A 20773-nucleotide genomic window follows, 5' to 3' on the forward strand; every position below is an offset into this window, starting at 1 on the left:
GCCTGTGCGGCTGCTTTGGAAACGAAAGTGGCGCCTACTTGGAGGAAGGCACCTGGCTGTTTGTTTCAGTGCCTAGAACACCTGGCCCCACCGCGCCACCAGGATTTCACCAGAATTCAGCCCAAAATGCCTCCTCCTGCCTGTTGCAAGAGGCCCTGCTGCCTGCTCACAGTCTGACCCATGTGATCGCTGCCTCTGCTAGGCTGTAGGTGTGTCAGGGCCCGGGTCAAGCCCCCTGCCTTGCTGGGTAACTCTCCCTCCCCCACGACCCCCCAGTAAACAGCTAGACACCTCTGGCCTTTGTACCAAACCCTCCTGCACCAGCTGCCCCTTTCCTCCAGCCCCCTGCCCGGGCTTCTCCCCCCGCACAGGCCCTGCCTCCCCAGCCAGCTGGTTCTCAGCCTCTTCCAAGCGCCTGTCCCTGCTTCTTTCCATCCTCCTGCCCGTCAGTGACCACCCGGTGCCTCTCCAGTCCCGCCCCGCACCTCATCCATTTGCCAGAACTTTTTCCCACCAACTAAAACGCCCCCATCACACCCCCAGGTCACAAGCGAAATGCAGCTGTTACTTCGGTGCTGCTGGCTTGCAAACTGTGTTGTTAGCACTTGGGGCCCCCTCCCCCTTAATTAGACTCTGACAATGACCTTTACTAATTACCTCTAAAGGATGAGAAGCGGCTGCTGTGCCAGTCCACTGGGGCCCTCAGCCGCTCGCCAAGGGGGGCTGCTGACGTGCTCATTAAGCTGTTGATTCCCCTCTGCATATTAATTTCACGTTGCTAAGGTCACCCTCTGCTGGAGCCTGCCCTGGGCCCGGCCCTCCGGGACCCACACCACAGGGATTGCCTGGCTCAGGGGCTGGAAGAGGACTGGGACAAAAACAAATGGGTCCAACAAGCCAGATAAACCATGTCTCATTTCCTCCCCCTCCAAAAACCAAACAAAAAACTCGTGCCAAGGGAGAGAGATTTCGGCTGGGGCTGTAATTAATGTCATTGGCGGTGAGCGGGGAGGTGGATGGAAAGGGTGGGCCTCTGACAACGACTGGGCCTTCGCTTCTGTCCCATCAAGGCTTCACTGAGATCACCCCTAATTCTCATTGGCGAGGGGAGCATCCGGTCTATTGCCTCCAAGGAAGGGGGTAACCAGAACCAGCCTTCAGGTGAAAGGGATTTGAGCCAGAGTGACCTTGGAGACAGCCTCACAGCTAGTTCCTAAGGGCAGGAGCTTCCAGGTCAGCAGTCGGCCTGAGTTCACAGTGACCAGTGCAGTGGGGTGGGGTGTTGGTGGGGCGATCAGAAATGGAAGAGCGGTGAGCAGTGCAGAGGCAAATCCATTTGCCAAACAACATTAACTGGACAGCTGCGAAGGACAAGCGAACGCTGCCACACTTCTGTTAACGGACGGGCAGGTAGGGGAGGAAACTGAGACCCTGCCCACCAAGGAAATGTCTGGTTGCAAATTGTTCACCACATCTCCCCAATCCCGGGGGTGCTGAGGAGCTGTGATTTCTGCTTTGGCTGGCTCACAGCACCTCTGTGCACCCTGCAGGAGCATTGTTTTCATCAGTGTCCTGTGCTGCATCTCCAGAACCAGTTCTCCTGGTGCTGGATGGTCTATGGAGGACTCCCAGGCAAAGACTTAGGTTCTGTCTACACTGCAGAGTATGCTTAGGGTCTGCCTTCAGTTTGAGCCCATACCTCCCTTCCCCTAAGCCACCACCCTCCTCCCACCATTCCCTGCCCAGTTGCACCCCTTCCCTGAGTATGCTCCAGCCCTGCTCCTCCCCTTTCCCTGCCCAGCACCTGGGTGGATAGGAGGCATTGGTAGGGAGGTGGGAGGAGTTGATCAGCTGGGAAAAGAAGAGCAAACCTGGGAACAAGGCTGGCTACGAACCTGTCATCTTCGCAGAGAGTCTTAGTGCTCATTCTTAATGCGGCCTCCTTTCAGTAGCTGCTGAGAGCCTTCCAGTAGTGCCACAAGTGATGTCAGTGCCGGGGGTCAGCCTCTCCCCAGGGCAAGAATGTCACCTTCTCTGGTGGGTTTGTGCTTTGCTGAGGTTTTTAGTTTCTTTACGACCAAAGCTACTCTGCTCCAATTCTGTTACGGAAACCTGTTACACTGCAGCTGTTCTTTACCTGGCCAACGCTGCAAACGCTTCAGCACAAGGGCTCCTTTTGCACTTGTAGCCCACCCCATATAACACCCAGGTGCCACCCCAATACAGGTGTTGGGAGCTGCAGCAGCACCACTGAGCGATTCATCTAGCATCACCTCCACCCAGCCAGGAATGTGTCACAGGTTCAAGGGCTTAGAAGCTCAGGCTGCCAGGGAACCAGCCTGAGTCCCCTGAAAACAAATCTGTGCGGAGCAGAAGTCAGGGCCAAGAACCACGTGGTGTGACTCATTCAGCAGATGGCCTGGGTCCTGGAGGAGGGCTGGCTCTGCCGTCAGCCCTGCTGCCTTCTTCAGGAAGCACAAAGCCTTGACTCTCGTTTTGGTACCGAAAGCTTTTTAAAGCACTGGCAGCCACATGGCAGGGTGGTGCACAGCCTTTCCCAAGGTCCGCAGCCCTTCAAGGAGGTGGATTTGTCTTGCATGTCCCAAATGTCACCTCACTATCAAACTACCTGCATACAAAAGCAGCCCTCAACCAAACAAGTGTGGCCCAGGACACAGTCACTGAAAAACTACGGAGGCGCACGCTCATTTTGACCATCTATGGGTTGAACCTCTCTAATCCGGAACTCTCTTGGCCAACAACATCTGTAATCAGGCATGGTGTCAGTTAGCTGGACAACCACTTAGCATGAGCGTGGCCAAGAGTCCCACGGTCCCATGAAGTTTGTTTCCAGCCACCAGTCCTGGCTCTCAGTGCTGTACTTTATCCCAAATGTCTTCTAAGAGCCCACTAACCAGTGGAAGTGTTGGTAATGTTGCGAGACAATATTGACTTCCTGTGGTCTGGCAAATTCTCTCATTCAGCACCAGTCAGATCCCGAGGGTGCCGGGTTAGCGAGGTTCGACCTGTACGATATATCTGAGAGTGTGTCTGTTTGTTCAAGATCTCGTCCTAAATGGTAAGAGGGAGGAACATCAAATTCGGTAAACAACTGCCTCTTGCCGTAACTTAAAGCCAGGTCAGGGTAGGGTGGGGCCAGGGAAATGGGATGTGCCTGGAATGGGATTGCTTCCCTTCAAACCAAACAGCAAAGAGACAGACTCACCAGTCAAGGGAAAGGGGCTGGCTGGGAGGGGCTCCACCTCCCACCCCCACCAGGACTGCCCCAGCTCTGGGCCTCCCCTCCTCCAGGTGCCCTTTAGGGAGGCAGGGGTTATGAAGCTCTTCCTGTCCCTTCCCCCCACAATTCATAGGGGAATATTGCTGGCTGTTTCCCTCTGTCAGTGAACAGTGCAGTTTGCTGCCTTCCTCACTCATTGGGGGGCACTGGCGGCAAATGAACCTGGACTGCCCAGCTGGGCACCCCTGCCCTGGCTGGCTCTGATGGAGCGGTAGTGGCCATAGAGAGGACCTCAGCTGCTATGGTGCGAGAGGGCTGGGGTAGTCCTCCCCCCCGGGGCAGCCTGTGTACTGAACCCCTCCCCACCAGCTTCACGCCTGAGCGATGATTTACATGATGTTCGGTTGCCTTTTACATGCCAAAAAACAAAAATGAATCAAGTTACAGACCTGAGTGACTCCGCGTAAAATTGTAAAAATCAGTCACTTGGAATACACATAAGCCGTGTCTACACGTGCACGCTACTTCGAAGTAGCGGCACTAACTTCGAAATAGTGCCCGTCACGGCTACACGTGTTGGGCGCTATTTCGATGTTAACATCGACGTTAGGCAGCGAGACGTCGAAGTCGCTAACCCCATGAGGGGATGGGAATAGCGCCCTACTTCGACGTTCAGCGTCGAGGTAGGGACCGTGTAGTCGTTGCGCGTCCCGCAACTTCGAAATTGCAGGGTCCTCCATGGCGACCATCAGCTGAGGGGGTGAGAGACGCTCTCTCTCCAGCCCCTGCGGGGAACTATGGTCACCGTGTGCAGCAGCCCTTAGCCCAGGGCTTCTGGCTGCTGCTGCTGCAGCTGGGGGTCCGTGCTGCATGCACAGGGTCTGCAACCAGTTGTCGGCTCTGTGGATCTTGTGCTGTTTAGTGCAAGTGTGTCTGGGAGGGGCCCTTTAAGGGAGCGGCTTGCTGTTGAGTCTGCCCTGTGACCCTGTCTGCAGCTGTGCCTGGCACCCTTATTTCGATGTGTGCTACTTTGGCGTGTAGACGTTCCCTCGCTGCGCCTATTTCGATGTGGTGCTGCGCAACGTCGATGTTGAACATTGACGTTGCCAGCCCTGGAGGACGTGTAGACGTTATTCATTGAAATAGCCTATTTCGATGTCTCCACATCGAAATAGGCTACTTCAATGTAGGCTTCACGTGTAGACGTAGCTATAGAGACTGACATCTCCAGGTGCAACTCCAGCCTGTTTTTCATTTCTGAGCCTTGGCTAAAGCCCGGCGACAGGCCTGACAGCCAGGCCCAGGGCAGAAGGGCTGAAGCCTGGAGCTTAGTTTTCTTGAGTTCCCTGTGGCATAGAGCCCCAGGCAATTGCCCTTCGTGCTGGTCCCATGGCCAGCCATGCACTTACAGGCCCCCTAAACCTGAACGTGACACTTCTCCTGGGAGTTGCAATGAGCCAGGTTGAGAAGCCCTGATCGACATGCATTGCGTATCCCTTCCACCCCAGAAGGGCTTTGTGAAGACCTGGATGTACTTGTACTGCTGGTTGCACACCACAGCCATTGCAAATACCTAGGGGGTGGGCTAATTTTTTATATGAGTGGGGAAGAGCTTCAGATGATGCTACCTGGAGATGCATTGGAGCGGATCCAGCAGCGGGTAACCAAATGAGTTGGGGGCTGGAGCACATGGCCTGTCAGGAGAGGCCGAGGGATTTGGGCGTTTTTAGTTTGGAAAAGAGTGAGGGGTGATTTGATAGCAGCCTTCAACGTCCTGAAGGGGGGGCTGTAAGGAGGATGGAGAGGGGCTGTTCTCAGTAGTGACAGCTGGCAGAACAAAGAGGAATGGTCTCAAGTTGCAGTGCAGGACGGCTAGGTTGGACACGTGGGAGAGGGGAGCTGGCTGAGTACCAGCACCTCATGGTTTTTTTTTAGCAAAAAAGGCACTGGTCCTGGCTGGGATGATTTAGTGGCGGTTGATCCTGCTTTGGGCAGGGGGCTGGACTCGATGATCTCCTGAGGCCTCTTCCAGCCCTAGGATTCTGATTCTATGACCTAGCCAGTGGAGGCTTCAGAGCCCATGGTGATTTAGTTGGGACTGGTCCTGCTTTGAAGACGGCGTTGACCTTGACGACCTCCTGAGGTCTCTCCTGTGATTCTCTGTTGGATTCACACCACACATGGTAACGGCGAGCGACAGGCATGCATGCCAACCAAGCAGGAGAGCACTGGCAGGTGCATGATAGGTATTTGTAATTGCAGATAGAACATATGTGGTGTGTTTCACTTGCAGATGTTCCAAAGGCTTTGTGGAGATGTTGGTGTTACGTCGGTTCAACAGCAGGGAAACTGAGGCACAGAGCTGTCACAGCATGGAATGGCCACAGCTGGAGCTATAGGGTGGTTTCCTGATGCCTCACTTCAGGCCTTACCCCTGGGCTCAGCTTGCCTGCTTGTGTCCATTCTTAGAGCCCTTTGCGGTCCTGACCCAGCACCTCACAGCGATCTCCTGGGGTAGAGACACACCGATCAAGTGGGGGAGCTTGCTGCAGGAAACAGGGTTAGAAAGGACAGCAGGTTGCTAGGCAGCCCAGGACCTACTTGTCTGTTTGTCCTTGTCTTACCTAGTCCTAGGCTCCACAGCTCACCCCTGTACTTTCTGAGCATCCCACAGGCTGTACCCAGTGAGCTGCCTCGCACCATTGTACACCAAGGCAGGACTATTCCACTCATCATACACGTGGGGTGTTACGCCCCAGAGACAGCCCAAGGCTTAGCCCTTTAAAGGTGTTTTTGCACAGACCAGAATCATAGAAGGTGTCATATGGTCCTGTCCATTCTGCCCTCACTGCAGGACCGAGCACCGTCAACATCATCCCTGAGAGATGTTAATTTAACCTGTCCCCAGTACGTGAAAGCTGTTTTCATGAAATGCATTTGAGGTCCCACAGGGCCAAACTCACACCCGCTCACTTACAAGACCAGTGTGCTAAGCCCTGAGCAGTTCCTCCTCCTGTATTTTGGTGGTGCCACGCTCAAGGTTGGCACAGCTAACCCTGATAAAACCGCCTCATTTTGTAAAACAGATTTAGGAACTTAGGCACCTGAATCCTGTTGACTGGCAGTGTGGAAATTCATGTAAAAACAACCTGAGCCTCAGTGACTGGCCGCAGTCACACAGAACGCTTACAGAAAAGGCAGCTGTTAAACTCAGGGCTCTTCACTCGTGGGACAGGGCCCCTCACTTTCATCCCCTCCTTCTTCAGCGTGATGGGGAAATGGGATTGTCCATCATGCTTTGCCCACAGAGATTCACTGTCTGGGGCTGAGAGGCATTTCTCTGGCACAGCAGTGTCTTGCCCCAGCTGCCCTGACAGGGCCCCTCCCCTACGGCAGGGGGTGGCTTCTCTATATGCTCCACGACCAAGCCCCTCTCCTCCAGCACGTGGCTCCCCCTCTCCAGAGGCTCCATTGCTGGGCTAAAGCAGGGTTGTGCGGTGCTGCAGTGTGACAGCCCGGGGCCCTGGCCTGGGGAGGCAGCATTATGGCCCATCGCCGAGGTGTGGCCACGGTGTTCCCTCCCGCTAGCCGATGGGAGGGCGGTGTGAGTGAGGCCAGGAGAAGGTCTGTCTCCAACTGGGCCCAGATGCTCTCCATCTCCCACCGAGCTCTCCAGCCCCCTCATCCCCCCGAGCCTGGCCAAGGCAGGGGGTGAATGTGTGAGAAGAGGATGAGCTAGCGGCTCAGCCAGCCAAGCGGGGGCGGCTGCTGGCTTTGGTGAGGAGTGACAGCGTCACATCGCTGCCTTCAGAGGGGCGACGCCATCCGTGGCTGGCTCAGACCCTGCGAGCAGGGAGAGGGGAGGGCTGAGCAGGGCTCGGCGAGAGGCTGTGAGGAGGGAGGGAGAGAACTAGCACCTCTTTCCTTGCCAGGGCTGAAGCGGTGCTGCTGTTAGGTCCCCTCTATTACAGCAGGACCTGGCGGGCCCAGCAGAGCTCAGGGCCCCACTGCAGGGGTGATGTAGCACTACAGCCGTCTGGGTCCCCGGGACCTTGCTGCCAACACAGGCAAAGGGAGGGGTGCACTCATTGGACAGATGGGGACGGAGGAGCCTACAAGGCAGCACTGCCAAATGAACCGAGAGCCTCTCCAGTCCCCAGCCAGCTCTTTAACCACACACCCACCCACCCTGTTCCCTGCAAGACTCACGCTGCTCCTCCTCAGAAACTGGCGTCTTCGTCAAACCGGCCGCTAAAAGCCCCACGTGCCTGTCGTGAGTGCCACCCGAGGCATTCAGCTGCCAGCGGTGTTCGTCATGCAGCCCTCTGAGACGCCGGGCACAGAGGGTTCCTTTACCACGCTGCGTCCACACAGCAGGGTTGGCTCCAGGTGGTGGTGTTCTGCCCTCTCCAACCCAGCCCTGCCCCACCAGGAGGGACCATCAGCAGCTCACAGACGGCTCTGTAAAAAAAAAAAAAAAAAAAGCAACAGCGTCTGCAGGAATCTGCTTCATGCACACACACACACACATGTTGCCTGGTGCAGCCCACAGCTGATGGGCAGAGAAAGGACTTCTGGCCTGGTCACATCTTGGGTCAGGCCAAGGCGCAAGCCAAGAGCTCCCCTCCCTCAGGCCCTCTTTTGACCTCCCCCAGAGCATGGAGGTAGCTCAGTCTCCTGTTGCATCCATCACCATGGTAGCTGCCTCCTCACACACAGGAGAGCAACGACTGGACCCCCATCGACTGGACCCCATCATTCCAAGATGGTCTTCACAGCACACATTGATAACACTGAACCGGCTCCATCCCTCGGTCTCTCCACACAGCTGGACTCCAGAATATTGCTGGGACCACTGGCGATTCAACCTTGTCCACAATAGTAGTTAAACCACCCTTGGCGCTCATAATTTATTTCTTAACCTCCTGGCTTGGAAGTGGCAGGTTAAGACGCGATTTACAACTGGCACCAGCTGACATTCAGATTATCTTTGACTTCCTAGGGACAGGCCCTGTTTTCAGTTGCTTAAAACTCTGCCAAACTTTTACTGCTTGAGCTGAAATTTCCATGTTCCTTGTCTGCCTCACGCTGTCTGCTTCAGGCACCTGATCTGATGGCAAGGGGCCTCTCAGGGTATGTCTACACAGAAAGGTTATTCCAGAATAGTTTATTCCAGAGTTATTATTCCAAAATCAGCTATTCCAGAATAATGCATCTCCACTACAGGGAAGCCCCCGAATATACAACACTTATTCCGAAATAGTGTGTCTGCACATGATAGAGCCTATGTGAGATCAGAGCCCCTGGAAGCACTGCTTTAAGGTGCTCTCATTTGAAATACCATGTCTACACAGCAGAATTATTTTGGAATAAGCTATTCTGGAACAGTTTATTTTGAAATAGACCCTATTCCCTGTAAACGCGGCTCCTATTCTGAAATACCTATTTCGAAATAGACAATATTCCTCCTATAATGAAGTTTACCAAATTCGAAATAAGATGTCTGCTATTTGGAAATTATTTCAAAATAGCAGTTGCATCATGGAGATGCTCATGAAGTTATTTCAACATAGCGGTCATTATTTCAAAATAACTTTGCTGTTTAGCCATACCCTCAGGGTACCCTTGCTGCGTGGTGCAGGAGAAAGCTGCCTGATTCAAATGAAGGCAGGAAACCCTGAGAACCCTGGGCGGGGGGATGGGCTTGGAGGCACACAGACAGAAGGTCATGGGGAAACTGGGAACTGAGAGAGGGAAACTAGGCCTGGTGCCTGGGCAAGCAGACTGGGGGTGAGCTAAGAAGCCAGTATTGGGACAGAGACAAGAGTGAGGCAGGGACAGGGTGGAGGGGGTGGGAAAGAAGAAGCTACGCAGAGGGAAGGAGTCTGTGCAGAGGAGTCTGTTCCCAGGGGAGTGTATTCACTTCCACAGCCTTGGGGGATCACCCAGAATTACTGAGTATCACCATTCCCCTACTAGCAAAGCATGTGGCTCACACCCCCTCCCCACCCCATAATGCTGGGCCATGTGGAAGATGACAACCTACTACTGCTGCCAGTCATTCACTTAACTAAAGTGGCCAGCAGTCTGTGTAGTGGAACTAAGGTTTCCAACTCCATTGATGACCCATGTGGGTGTCAATTGGATGTCACCCACTGGAATTTGTTTCCTCAGATTGCTTTTTTTTGCAAATATTACACATTATACACATGAAAAGCCTGGTAAGGTTGCAAAGTCAAGAACTCAAAACTTAGGCAATGCCTGGGCACCCTTAATTCAGCTGCCTGGTGACACAGTCTTTAATCGCATGACCACATAGCAGGTTTTCACAGGGCCCCTGTCTCACAAGTGAAGAAGCCAGACCTGCTCAGCGGCAGAATCCCTGTTGTGTACTCAAGGGGTGGGGAGTCTTGTCTGTAGGTCCCCTGCCTCGTTTGCTGTAGAAGCTGGACGGCATGTGGTGAATGAGGCAGGGATTGTAGGAAAAGAGGATGCATGCATGGTTCAAGGAGTTAAATACTGCCCTGGGGAATTAGATTCTAGCCTGGCCTCTGCCACTGAGCTCCTGGCGGATCGCTTAACCCAAATTTCACTAATAGTGTGTCCCTTATTGTCTGGGTGCCCAATTGGGGAACCCGGGATCTAATTTGCCAAGGACTGACCGCAGCTGAAATCAGTAGGAGCTGGGCTTTGAACATACACAGCCCTCTCCATTGCTAAGTACTCTGAAAAGTCTGGCACTTGGCATCCAAAATTAGTGGACCCTTTTGACCTCAGTCTCCCAGTGCCTCAGTTTCCCATCCTCCTGCTTTTACAGCAACCACCCGATTTCACCAGGGTGTTGCAAAAACAACCAGAAGCACTCAGCTACTGAACTGATCCACCCCACAGACAACCCTGTAAGTTAATGAATAATTCAGTGTGCTGGGCTGGGTTTGAATCATGTGCAGTGAATAAGGACCATGGCAACTCCTTGACCAATGAAGAAAAATTAAAATACTAACTGGCTGCGCATTGCCTGAGCTCTGATTGGGTAGTGAATGAGGAAAAATAATAAATGTTCTCATACTTACAGCTTGTGTCACAATGCATAGGCACGAGAGCCAAATTAACCTTGCACGAGCAACCTTAAATGTTGCAATTTCCTAAGATTTGATTGCTTGACTTTGGAATTTTAATAGCTGCAATATAATTTGCCTGTAATTATACTAGCGAACTATACACATAGAACATTAACATACAATAGAGTAGTGGTGCCCAACCTGGGGTCCGTGGCTCCCTGGGCGTCCGCAAGGGTATTTCAGGGGCTCTGTGAGAAAAATAAAAAATGAATAAAATGATCATAGAAAACACATTTTAAATAAATTGCAAAGTTGCACTCAATTAAACAACACCAGGGCTTTCACTAGGTGAGCCAAAAGCGTATTATTTGTTGCTACGTAGGCCCAGTTGTGGTAATTTGTTGTGAGGTGCTGTGCAACCGAAGCGTTGTGATGTTGGAAATGAGCATGTGTCATTCTAAATGTTCATTATTTACATCTCCTTTTTCATTTAATGAAGTGTATGTAGTGGCTAGAATTGACTTTGATGGGGGGGTCTGCAAACAGTTTGGAGGTGATTAGGGGGTCTGTGAATGGTTTGGGAGTGATTGGGGGTCTGTGAATGGTTTGGGGGGGGTGGTTGGGATCCACAAACAGTTTGGAGGTGGTTAGGGGTCTACACTAGTGAAAAGTTTGGGACCCACGCCAAAGGAAGTTTCTAATCCAGTGGCCTTTCTCTTTGCTCTCCCTGTGGCCAGTAGGAGACCAATACATCCTTTGGGGCTAGGGAGTTAGTCGACTTTTAGAGCTCATGACCAGCACACAAACTATTAAGGGCCTTATTCATATAAGTCAGTGGGACCCGACTCTTTAATTTTTCCTGACTGATGATTTGGGGCTGTACCTTGATGAGGTAATTGTTCTGGCTACTCCCTCCCCTCCGGGCTACAACTCTACCACCAGGCAGAACCAAAAGCCCAATGCACCGTGGTTAAATGCTCCCTGGACAGCAAAGGCCCAGAAGGAGCAAGAGGCTGATCCGCTCGTTAAGTGACTGGAGCAGGACTCAGGTATTCTGGCTTCTATGCCTACTGTTGGTGTGTTGGACAAGTTTGTGTGTCTCTGCTTCTCTCTCTGGCTTGTTTATTTTGATCCTAAACTCTTATGTGCGCACTAGTTATGTTTGTACAGCGCCTAGCACAGCAGAGACCCTATATCCTGAGCCCAGCAATCATAAACAGTATAAGCTAGCAGTATTGGATAAAGGGGTGATTCATGCCAGGTTTAGTTTCACGTGGTTCATATTTAAGCTCAGTTATGGATGCCTTTGATAGTCCAGTATTCGCCCAGCGCTCCGGAGGCAGGTGGGAAAGCAATGGGCCCGATTCTCCACTGCCTTGCACCTCACGCTGCCATTTACATCTGTGCAGTGGGAGTGCAAAGTGTTCAACAGGCACCGCTGGGAAGGGCTGCGCCTGGGGAAGCTGCTCGGCCCTGGAGCATAAAACCCGGAGCATCTGATTCTCAGCTTGCCGGCGTGGGAGGGAAAGCAGCCCAAGCTCAGGGAGTCTGGCAGCACTCACAGGGCAAGGCCCCAGCCTCCCACCTCATAGTGTAAGCAGCCCCATGAACCCCAAACACGGGACCTCAGCTGCCTGCTACTGCTGCCCGCTCTGTTCCTAGGCAGGGTCAGTGCTGGACTGCAGCCAGCGGCGCAGCCCAGGGAGGGGAAAGGCTTCAATAAGCTGTGTGAGCTCAACACAGGGCCAACTATTTCCAGTGCCCCAGCAGCAGATTTGGCCCCTCGTGCCAAATGGGAGGAAAGGGCTGGGTTCGGGGTCACACCAGCATGTTCCATTGACATCAGTGGGGTCCCTCTGGAATGGCACAGGGCTGAGCGAGATTAGAATCTGACCCAGACACACGCACACACCCCAGCCTCCCCATCTCCCGTTCACGTCCTCCTGCTGGGATTTCACCTTAGGCCGGAAGGAAGAATTACTCATCAGCACCCAGCTAAGGCTCAGAAGAGCTGCCGTGCCCAGACTGGCTGCTTGTGCCTCTGCACTGAATCACCTAAATTACAGTCTCCACTGCGACTCTGGTTTGGGCAAAGAGGTTGTTTTTGTTTTTGTTTTGTTTTTAAAAAAAAAGCTCCCCTCCCCCGATGGAAGTGGTGACAAAGGCCAAGAAAGGCGTTCCGTCGACACCGGGAGGGGTATAAATAGCCCCTGGTCCAGAGAGGAGCCAGATGCAAACAGGAGGCTGGAAAGCAGCAACGCTTCTCTCTGTGCGTGAGAGTCTGGCACTGCCCTGCAAGATGCCCGAAGCCTCTCTGCCAGTCCACTTCCTCTGCCTTCTCGCCTTGTCCTCAGCCTGCTACATCCAGAACTGCCCTCGAGGAGGCAAGAGAGCCTTGCCCGACGCAGAGCTCCGACAGGTACAGCCTGGGAGGGGGCTGCTTGCAGTGTGCCTGGTGGGAGGATGCTAGTTCTTCACTAAGTGGTGGTTTGTACTCTGTGTTGTGTGTATAAAAATCCCCCCACCACCACTAGGTGAGGGGCGTGCATGAGGGTGTCTTCTCCACACCCGGGTGTGTCAGACAAACTCCTGTCAGAGGCTGATTCCAGGTTGGGGTGTGAGCGACAGACTCCTCCCTGGCTGGCCGGCAGAGGTAGCTCTTGGCCTGAAGCTCAGCCAGGCATTTTCTAAAGCTTGTGCCAGCTTTCTCAGCAGAAATGAAACTACGCGGCTCAGAGCCAAGGAGCCTTGCGCTGAGGCTAGTGCGGAGACAAAGGGAGAAAAAAAAATCTTGATTTAGAAAGGTGCCTCTAAGGTTGCCCCTTGTCCCTTCGGTGAAAGCTGCTGAGAGAAAAGCAAGGGGGAAGAACAGGGAGCCAACACTTAAACCTATTGTAATTCTTTGGACTGGGAAACAGTGGAGGACGGGGAGAAGTTCTAAAATGATTAGACTCTGAGAAAGGCTCACATCTCCCTGTCTGATCTGACTTTTTTCCTCTTTTGATCAGTACTGTTGATAAAGGGCCATTTCCACCTTGCTGAATAGACCTTGTCAGCTCTGGCCCTCCCTCTTACTGGGACCCCACTCTTTAAACACCCCTCTGAAACCACCCCCCCACTGATGCGTCTGATGAAGTGGGTCTTTGCCCATGAGAGCTTATGCTCCAAAATATCTGTTAGTCTATAAGGTGACCCAGGACTTCTTGTTGTTCTCGAAGTGACAGACTAACACGGCCGCCTCTCTGGTACTTGTAAAATGATGGGCACTCTGCTAAAACAGGAGCTGCACCTCCCAAGAGGAACAGCTGGCACGCCCGGTTTCCTCCAGCCACCTCCCACCCTTGTAGTGCAGCCATGCTCTACAACAGTTATTTGGCTTGTTACTAAAGACTGGCACATTGGCTCTGTTACTAGCAGTCACACCCTTGCAGAGGACAACTGAGCCCAGTTGGAAGAGCCAAATCCTCAGCTGGTGTAAATCATCTTCAATCCTCATCTATGACAACACCAGCTAAGGTTCTGTCCCACCTCCCAAAAGCCCCCAGTGTTCGTAGTGTCTGTGTGACGCCGACAGGCAAAAAAATATTACCGCTCTCTAGCGGTATTGAGGATGGGTACCATACCGGTCAACGGGAATTTTGTTTTTGACTTCACTGCAATCTAGATGTCCCCCTTAACGTGCATGTAAAGTAGTACTCAGGTATTTAAAGTAATGTCGGAAAGAAAAGCTATGGCATAAAAGGAGCAGTACCAGAGCATTTTGAACACACCTTGCTTTACATGAAGCAAGGCTAATACTTATTTAAACCATCGAAACAAAAAAGTGGTCAACACTGGCTAACTCGGCTGGCTCATTATTTAAACCATGTCGGTCAAAGCAAAGTGGTTTACACCCTTGCATTTGGGTTCTGCCTCCTTTTGAGCGGATTTGAACTTAAGAGCTGCCTGAGAAGTTATATATCAATTTATAGACAGGCAGGTTGCAGGAAAGGTTTTAAAAGACCCCGTTAATGCAATAGACTCCTACTATCATGACCGACTTGATTTTTAGATAGCGTCTCTGTTCTACCCCAGTTAGGGCACCTTTGGAAATTTGCTGCCAAATGTTTTGGGGCTCTTAAAGAAGCTGACAAATTAAGCACCATGGACAGAGCCATGCCCTCATTAATTGGAGCCAGGGATCAGCATTTTAAACCAGTTGCTTCTGATCAGAATTTCAGTGTCCACTGTCACCAAAAAGAAGAAAACATCATGTTTGAATGCAAGCATCTTTAGACCACCGTTAAATTTTCCATTTCAATAGGATCCCCAGTGCTTGACTTTAGACTGGTGGGCTTGTAAGGGTAATGACTAAAGGTTACGATTTCATCACGATTATTTTTATTAAAAATGATGGACAAGTCATAGACAATAAGCAAGAATTCACAGATGCCTGTGACCTGTCTGTGACTTTCACTGAAAATAAGGGGGCGGGGAGTGGGCTGTGGGGGTGATTAAAAACAGCTCCAGCCCCAGCTACCTGTGGTGGCAGCTAAGAGGTGCAAAGCCCTCAAGGTATGGGGCAGAAGCTGAAGCAGAAAATGTCAGAGAAATCTCTGAGCAGCTCAGAATCATTGACCTCCGTGACAAAAACTTCCTTAGTCGTTACTATCCTGCGGTTTGTGTAGCAGCCTTGGTCCCACTGCAGGTGGGCAGTGATTAAATGGGGGAACTTGTGTATGTATTGCCACCAGTCACAGAGTAGCCTTTCCCAACTATTCTGAAGGGTATATGCAAAACCTAGCCCCCCCCCCATGCAATGATCCACAGTAAACATCCTACAGTAACTGAGAGTTGGCACTATGCAGAGTGCAGGGCTTAATAATTGTGTGTCCGTTGTCATCAGCAGAGCTCAAACTGTTTTACAAAGGAGGCTGGTGTCATTATTCCCATTTTACAGATGGGGAAACTGAGGCACAGAAAGGGGCAACCTGACCCACTCAAGGTTATCTACTAGGCCAGTAGTAGAGTTAGGAACTGAATGGAGGAGTCCAGAGGTCCTGTCCAGTGCTCTAGTCCACTAGTGATTTCTTCCAGCCCACACAGGCTCATTCCTTACTGACCACAGCCCAGCATTCACCCTTGGCTAAATCTGGGGGATGGAGAGGCTCCCCCTTCCTTTAGGGGCCACTGCAGAGCCAAAGTGAGCTTGCTGTTAGGTTGTTTTATTTGCTGTAACTCTCATGTCCTCTCTCTCTCCTGTGGCTGACAGGAACACCTAGTACTAAAAGAGTTAATGAGGTACACTGTGGAAGGGATACTCTTCCCCCCATCCCCACTGCAGGGGCTCAGCCAATCTGTGTAGAGACTCAGAGGTGACCTGATGTGGGGACATTTTGCCCTGCAGCTGCCTATGGTGGGGCTCTTGCACCTTCCTCTGAAACACCTGGTACTGGCCACTGGCAGAGACTGGATGCTGGGCTGGATGGACCATTGGTCTGATCCAGGCTGGCAATTCCTGCCCTTTCTTCAGGTGACCCCATCCCCTCTAGCTATTACCCCTAAGCACTTCCTTTCAGCCTCTTCCAGTTGATGGTGTGACACACACCCCTTCCCTCCCAAAGGGTCATCAGCCAGACCCTCAGCACTGCAATGCTGACCTCTGGCACTTGAGCTAAACCCCTTACTGTTAATAGCAGTAGGCTGTTACCTCCAGTGGGTGGTCTCACACACACAAAATGCACTGGGCCAGGCTTGGTTACACTGACCTCTTTCAGTGTTCATAGAGTCGTGCCTCTCCTCCCACTGCTAGTCACCACTTAGCCAACCAACCCAAAAGTTAACCCTTTCCCTTTTTCTTTGCAAGACTATCCTGTCAGCTCCTGATCATTTCTGCTGCTCTTCTTTGAGCTGCTTCTAATGAAGGCATACCATTCTGTTAATAAAGCGCCCAGAACTGAATGCTCCATTCCATTGATAGCTTGGTGATAGAAAGTCTTGGAACAAGAGCACACAACAAGACACAGTGACAGAGAAATGGGGAAATTCACATCCTCCTTTTGAGGAAGGGTAACCCCTCTCAGGTCCTGCCCAGAGGCCAGACTTTTACTTGCGTCTGAGCAGAGCTGTAATGTGGAGAGCACTTGTACTTCCTATAATGCAGTAACCCAATAAACTGAAAAGCCTGGTAGGGAGGAAATGCTATTGACTGGGACATTCTAAACATGGGAGAGGAAATGATGTAGCTCTGAAAGCAACATCATTCTACAGCTTGGCTGTAATTCCTTTAAGGCTGTAAGGCATCGTTGCAGGAGATGTACTGCCATCTACATGGTCAACCTCTCTAATCTGGAACTCTCTCAACCGGCAACATCCATAATCCAGCATGAGTTTAGTTAGCTGGATGACCACTTATCATGGGTGTGGCCAAGTTTCCTGTGGTCCCATAAAGTTTGTTTGCAGCCATCAGTCCTGGTTCTCAGTGTTCTGTGCTGCTATTTAGCTGTGATTTACCTCTAAATGCCTTTTAAGGGCCCAGTAAATAGTGGAAGCGTGGGTAATGTGCTAGAAAATGACCTCCCATCGTCCAGCAAATTCTCTTGCCTGGCAACAGTCAGGTTCCCAAGATGAGAGAGAGATCCAACCTGTATTAATGACATTGGTTTCTATGTTCTACAGTGGGAGCCAAATTATATGAGACATTTAAAAGAAGACTGGATGAAGTGGAATCATAATTTTCCGATGGCCTTAAGCAAGAGCGCAGACAATCCAGTAGACCATTTCTATCTCCTGGTGTTTGGCTGAAAGCTTTGACTGCTAATGCTTATCTAAAGCAACTGGGAGCCACAAAACATTTCAACCCTGCACTTACTTCCAGGAGTTGAGAGAATGAATGAGCTCGTCCTCTTGCTCAATAATATAATGTAACTTATGCCATCTGCTTGGCATAAAAAGATCTGATCCCAGTTGTTGTATCAACTGAAAACAATTGTCCCCAACATTGGTAACCTTACAGGGATGTGTCCATTGAGAAAGCTCCATATTGCTCCAGGGGAGCATGAATATGAAACAAGTAGGTGTCAGCTGTATATACACCCAATGAGGAAGGTGTATGTAATGGGCCGATTCACCCCCACTGAAATGCAGCTGTCTAAGTAAACGGAATAGATGCCCAGATAGTACAGTGATGGGCGTGGGGTACAAATAAGAAGGAGCGGAGGGAGCTAGTTAACAGCACATAGCTACACTGCACAGCTCCTGGAGAATATCAGCTTCAAGGGAAGTTACAGATGAGAACAGGATGTAGTTACCTGGGTGCAGTTCATCTGGGACACAGCCTCTTATATGGGCTGTTCCACAGCATGGAGGCCTAGCTTGGGGCATCACCTCGAATGGGTGGAGAAGAAAGGGGGAGAGGAGTGACCAGGCAGCTGGTTTTAGGGGTGATCTCAGAGACCTAACCCTGCCTCCTAGTTCGAGTTCATGCCTGTGGAAGTCCATGGGAGTTTTACCTGAGCATGGGCTGCAGGAGTTGGCCCATAAATCAACTAAATCAAATCCCCTTCAACAATGGGAATTTTGCCATTTATTTCAAAGAGGAGCAGCACTTGGCCCACATCCTTCAGACCTGTCTCTGGGGTATAAAGTTTCCCATTTGTGCACCTGATTCTCCAGGCTGGTTAGTCCACAAACTCCAACAGCCTCACCTCTGATTCCCACTGGTCAGGTCTGGTCCCACAGTTATACTGTGCCTGTCCACTGAGCATGACCTATCTGCCTGGCAGCCCCAACATGCTGAACTGTCTCTGTCTTCCCAGTGCATAGCCTGTGGCCCCGGGAACAGAGGGAACTGCTTCGGCCCCAGCATCTGCTGCGGAGAGGAGTTTGGCTGCTACATGGGCACTGAGGAAGCCCTGCGCTGCGTGGAAGAAAACTACCTGCCTTCCCCTTGCGTGGCCGGCAGGAAAGCTTGCAGTGCAGGAGGGAGATGCGCTGCTCCTGGCATTTGCTGCAATGATGGTAATGGAAGGGCACCCCTGATCCAGGGCAAGTACAGCCGGGGCGGGGGCACCTCAGTAGGGACAGCCTTTGCCTCATAGCGCATCTCCTCTCCTGGGTACCTAGCCACCCCCATTTCTGTAGTAGCCGAGCCCCTCACATGCTTCACCTCCTAACACCTTGTGATGTAGGGAAGTGGGAAAGGGGCAGAAATTGGCCACCCTTGGACGCAGAATAATGGATGAGGTGGTATGTTGCGAGCACAACTGCTGTGCTCTCGGGTTGGCCCATTTTTGGGAACTACAAGTAACAATTTGGACCAAACCTGCCTGAAATCTTTAGCTTTTGCTCAGTCAGGAATCCAAACAAATTTCTACTGACTTCGTCGTTACTTGTGCAATTCCCCGGGTGGAGTAAGTGACCTCAGTGGCCATATTCCATGTCAGGATTTCAGGATTTGACCCAACCCAAATATTTGTGGCTTATATACACTTTATATCTTCAAACTGCTTTTCTAAAGAGCCTGCCAGACTCAAAGATAGAATTGTAAATGTATTGCTATTAACCCTAGCTTCAGTTTCCCCATTTGGAAAGAAAAAAGAGGTGACTCGATTTGCCCAAGTCTACACAGTACAGTAAACTCTTCCATTTCCAGCAGCCCCAGAACTGGGAGGTTGCCAGATAGTCAAGCATTCTGGATAATAGAGAGGAATACCTAGCAATGCATAACACTGAAAAAAACACCAAGATTAGATATTAAGAAACAAACTAAAGAGTATGCAGAGTACTTCATTTACTAACAGTAGTATTGTACAGTGTAAACTTATATTGTATTTATCTGTATTTACTTTCACTATACTGTACTTATTACAAACATAACTAAAATTTACTTATAGTTAAAGTGCTGGTTACTTGAGAGTTCTGGATTATAGAGTGCAGGATATGAAAGAGTTTACTATATGTCAATGTGAGACCTATGATTACAACTTACGAATTCCAGATTCCCCTCTCCTAACCTCTATTGGTAGTGTAGTTGCTAGAAATATGGTGTACACCCAATAGAAGTCTCTGCTGCTGTGAGTTCCTGACAAGTGGTAATCCCTGGTAAACAAAGGAGACTAAACTAGAACGTAAACCATGTGGAAGTCTTTTTGTGGCTGTAGTTGTAGCTTTCTTGTTTGATAAGTCCCGCCTGTTTAAGAAAGTGCATGGGATCACAGGCAATCATGCCCATCCCTGGAATCCCCTGGTATACGTAACATCACTGATGGTACTTTGATTTCCTTTTTTAAAGAGAGCTGCACCATGGATACCATTTGCCTGGATGATGATAGTGACAGAAGTCAAGAGCCCTTGGAGAAGAACCTGACTGTGCTGGATGGCTCAGCGAGTGACTTCCTGCTCAAGCTGATGCATCTGGCAAACAGGCAGCACCAGGGGAGACACCAGTTCTACTGAAGGAAGAGAGCAATGTCAGAGATGAATCTAACAGCAAGTACATTGCTTGCTTTCTGCAGCTCTTTGGAAGATCCTTACGAGATGTAAGGGAACATCCCTTTCAGAGAATTGTAAATACATGGCCAATAAAGTCTTTTACTGCACTGTGCTAGTCAGCTATATCTTTTGCGCTGAACTCTTAGGCACTCAGGGCTAGCTCTGCAAGAATGCAGGACTTTGGGTGCAGAGCTCACTTAAAGACATGACCCAAAATGTCACAGCTTGGAAAAGCTGGCCCCAGTTAGGGTGCTGAGCACTCAGAAATCTCACCTGTTACAGCTTAGCAGCCCCTCTTCATTTGGGGGGAGGGGAAGGGAGCCCCATGTGTGACATGACTCTTCAGAGCTTCCGAAAGCCTTTGCCAAGTTCCTCCAGCTGGGAGGCAGCATCTAGTTCAGATGTACCAGGCTGGGAGAAACCACCTTGTGGGGTACAAACTTGCAGCAGCCCAGCTCCCGTTAACACTGACTCAGAGGTTCACTTTGGGCAGCACATGAGTTTTGCAAAGGACTCCCCGCTGAGTTCTGTGCAGGGACAGTTCTGTACAGCTTGGGACACCCCCCACACAGCAGGATAGCTGTGGAGCAGAGCCTGGGCAATTGTTTTAAGGGCTCCTGAGAACCTGTCGATCTAGCAACATGGCAAGCAGAAACCCGCAGTAGCGAGTCAGAGCCCAGATCTACAGACAGGCAGAGAATTCTGCCCGTATTTGCACCTTTTCCCCAAGCAACCCCATGGGCTGGGCAGAGTCGGGACCTGGGACATTAAGATCCATCATGGTATTAGCAACTACAACTCCCCTGGTGTCAGTCAGCCTAGCTCTGCAGTGGAGTTAGGCTGACTGATACCAGCAGAGGATCTGGCCCAAAGGGCTTCAGCACAACTTGAGCCAATGTTCACAGTCCTACGTATTTCACTCAGCTAATGGGGCATTGCTCCAGCCCGGTGCTGATGCTCTTCCATTGCCGAGAACAAGGCTTCTCACCACATTAGCCGG

The 20773-nt window shown here is 51.1% G+C and overlaps 1 protein-coding gene across 1 annotated transcript; it reads left to right on the forward strand.

Annotated features, from left to right (window-relative positions):
• Positions 1-12601: 12601 nt before the first annotated feature.
• Positions 12602-19737, forward strand: LOC142011927 (vasotocin-neurophysin VT-like). The gene is made up of 3 exons (XM_074991663.1): positions 12602-12721; positions 18099-18300; positions 19574-19737. Exons 1-3 carry the CDS (start codon positions 12602-12604, stop codon positions 19735-19737), a joined length of 486 nt encoding a protein of 161 aa, XP_074847764.1.
• Positions 19738-20773: the final 1036 nt, after the last annotated feature.

This window comes from Carettochelys insculpta, chromosome 4 (assembly GCF_033958435.1).
Source record: "Carettochelys insculpta isolate YL-2023 chromosome 4, ASM3395843v1, whole genome shotgun sequence".
In the NCBI taxonomy this organism is placed as follows: Eukaryota; Metazoa; Chordata; order Testudines; family Carettochelyidae; genus Carettochelys; species Carettochelys insculpta.

Excerpts from the sequence above, each read along its gene's own strand:
- LOC142011927 (XM_074991663.1), top strand. The coding sequence starts at position 12,602 with ATGCCCGAAGCCTCTCTGCCAGTCCACTTCCTCTGCCTTCTCGCCTTG. Across the intron at positions 12,722-18,098 it reads CCGACGCAGAGCTCCGACAG|TGCATAGCCTGTGGCCCCGG; the intron begins GTACAGCCTGGG and ends CTGTCTTCCCAG. Across the intron at positions 18,301-19,573 it reads TGGCATTTGCTGCAATGATG|AGAGCTGCACCATGGATACC; the intron begins GTAATGGAAGGG and ends CCTTTTTTAAAG.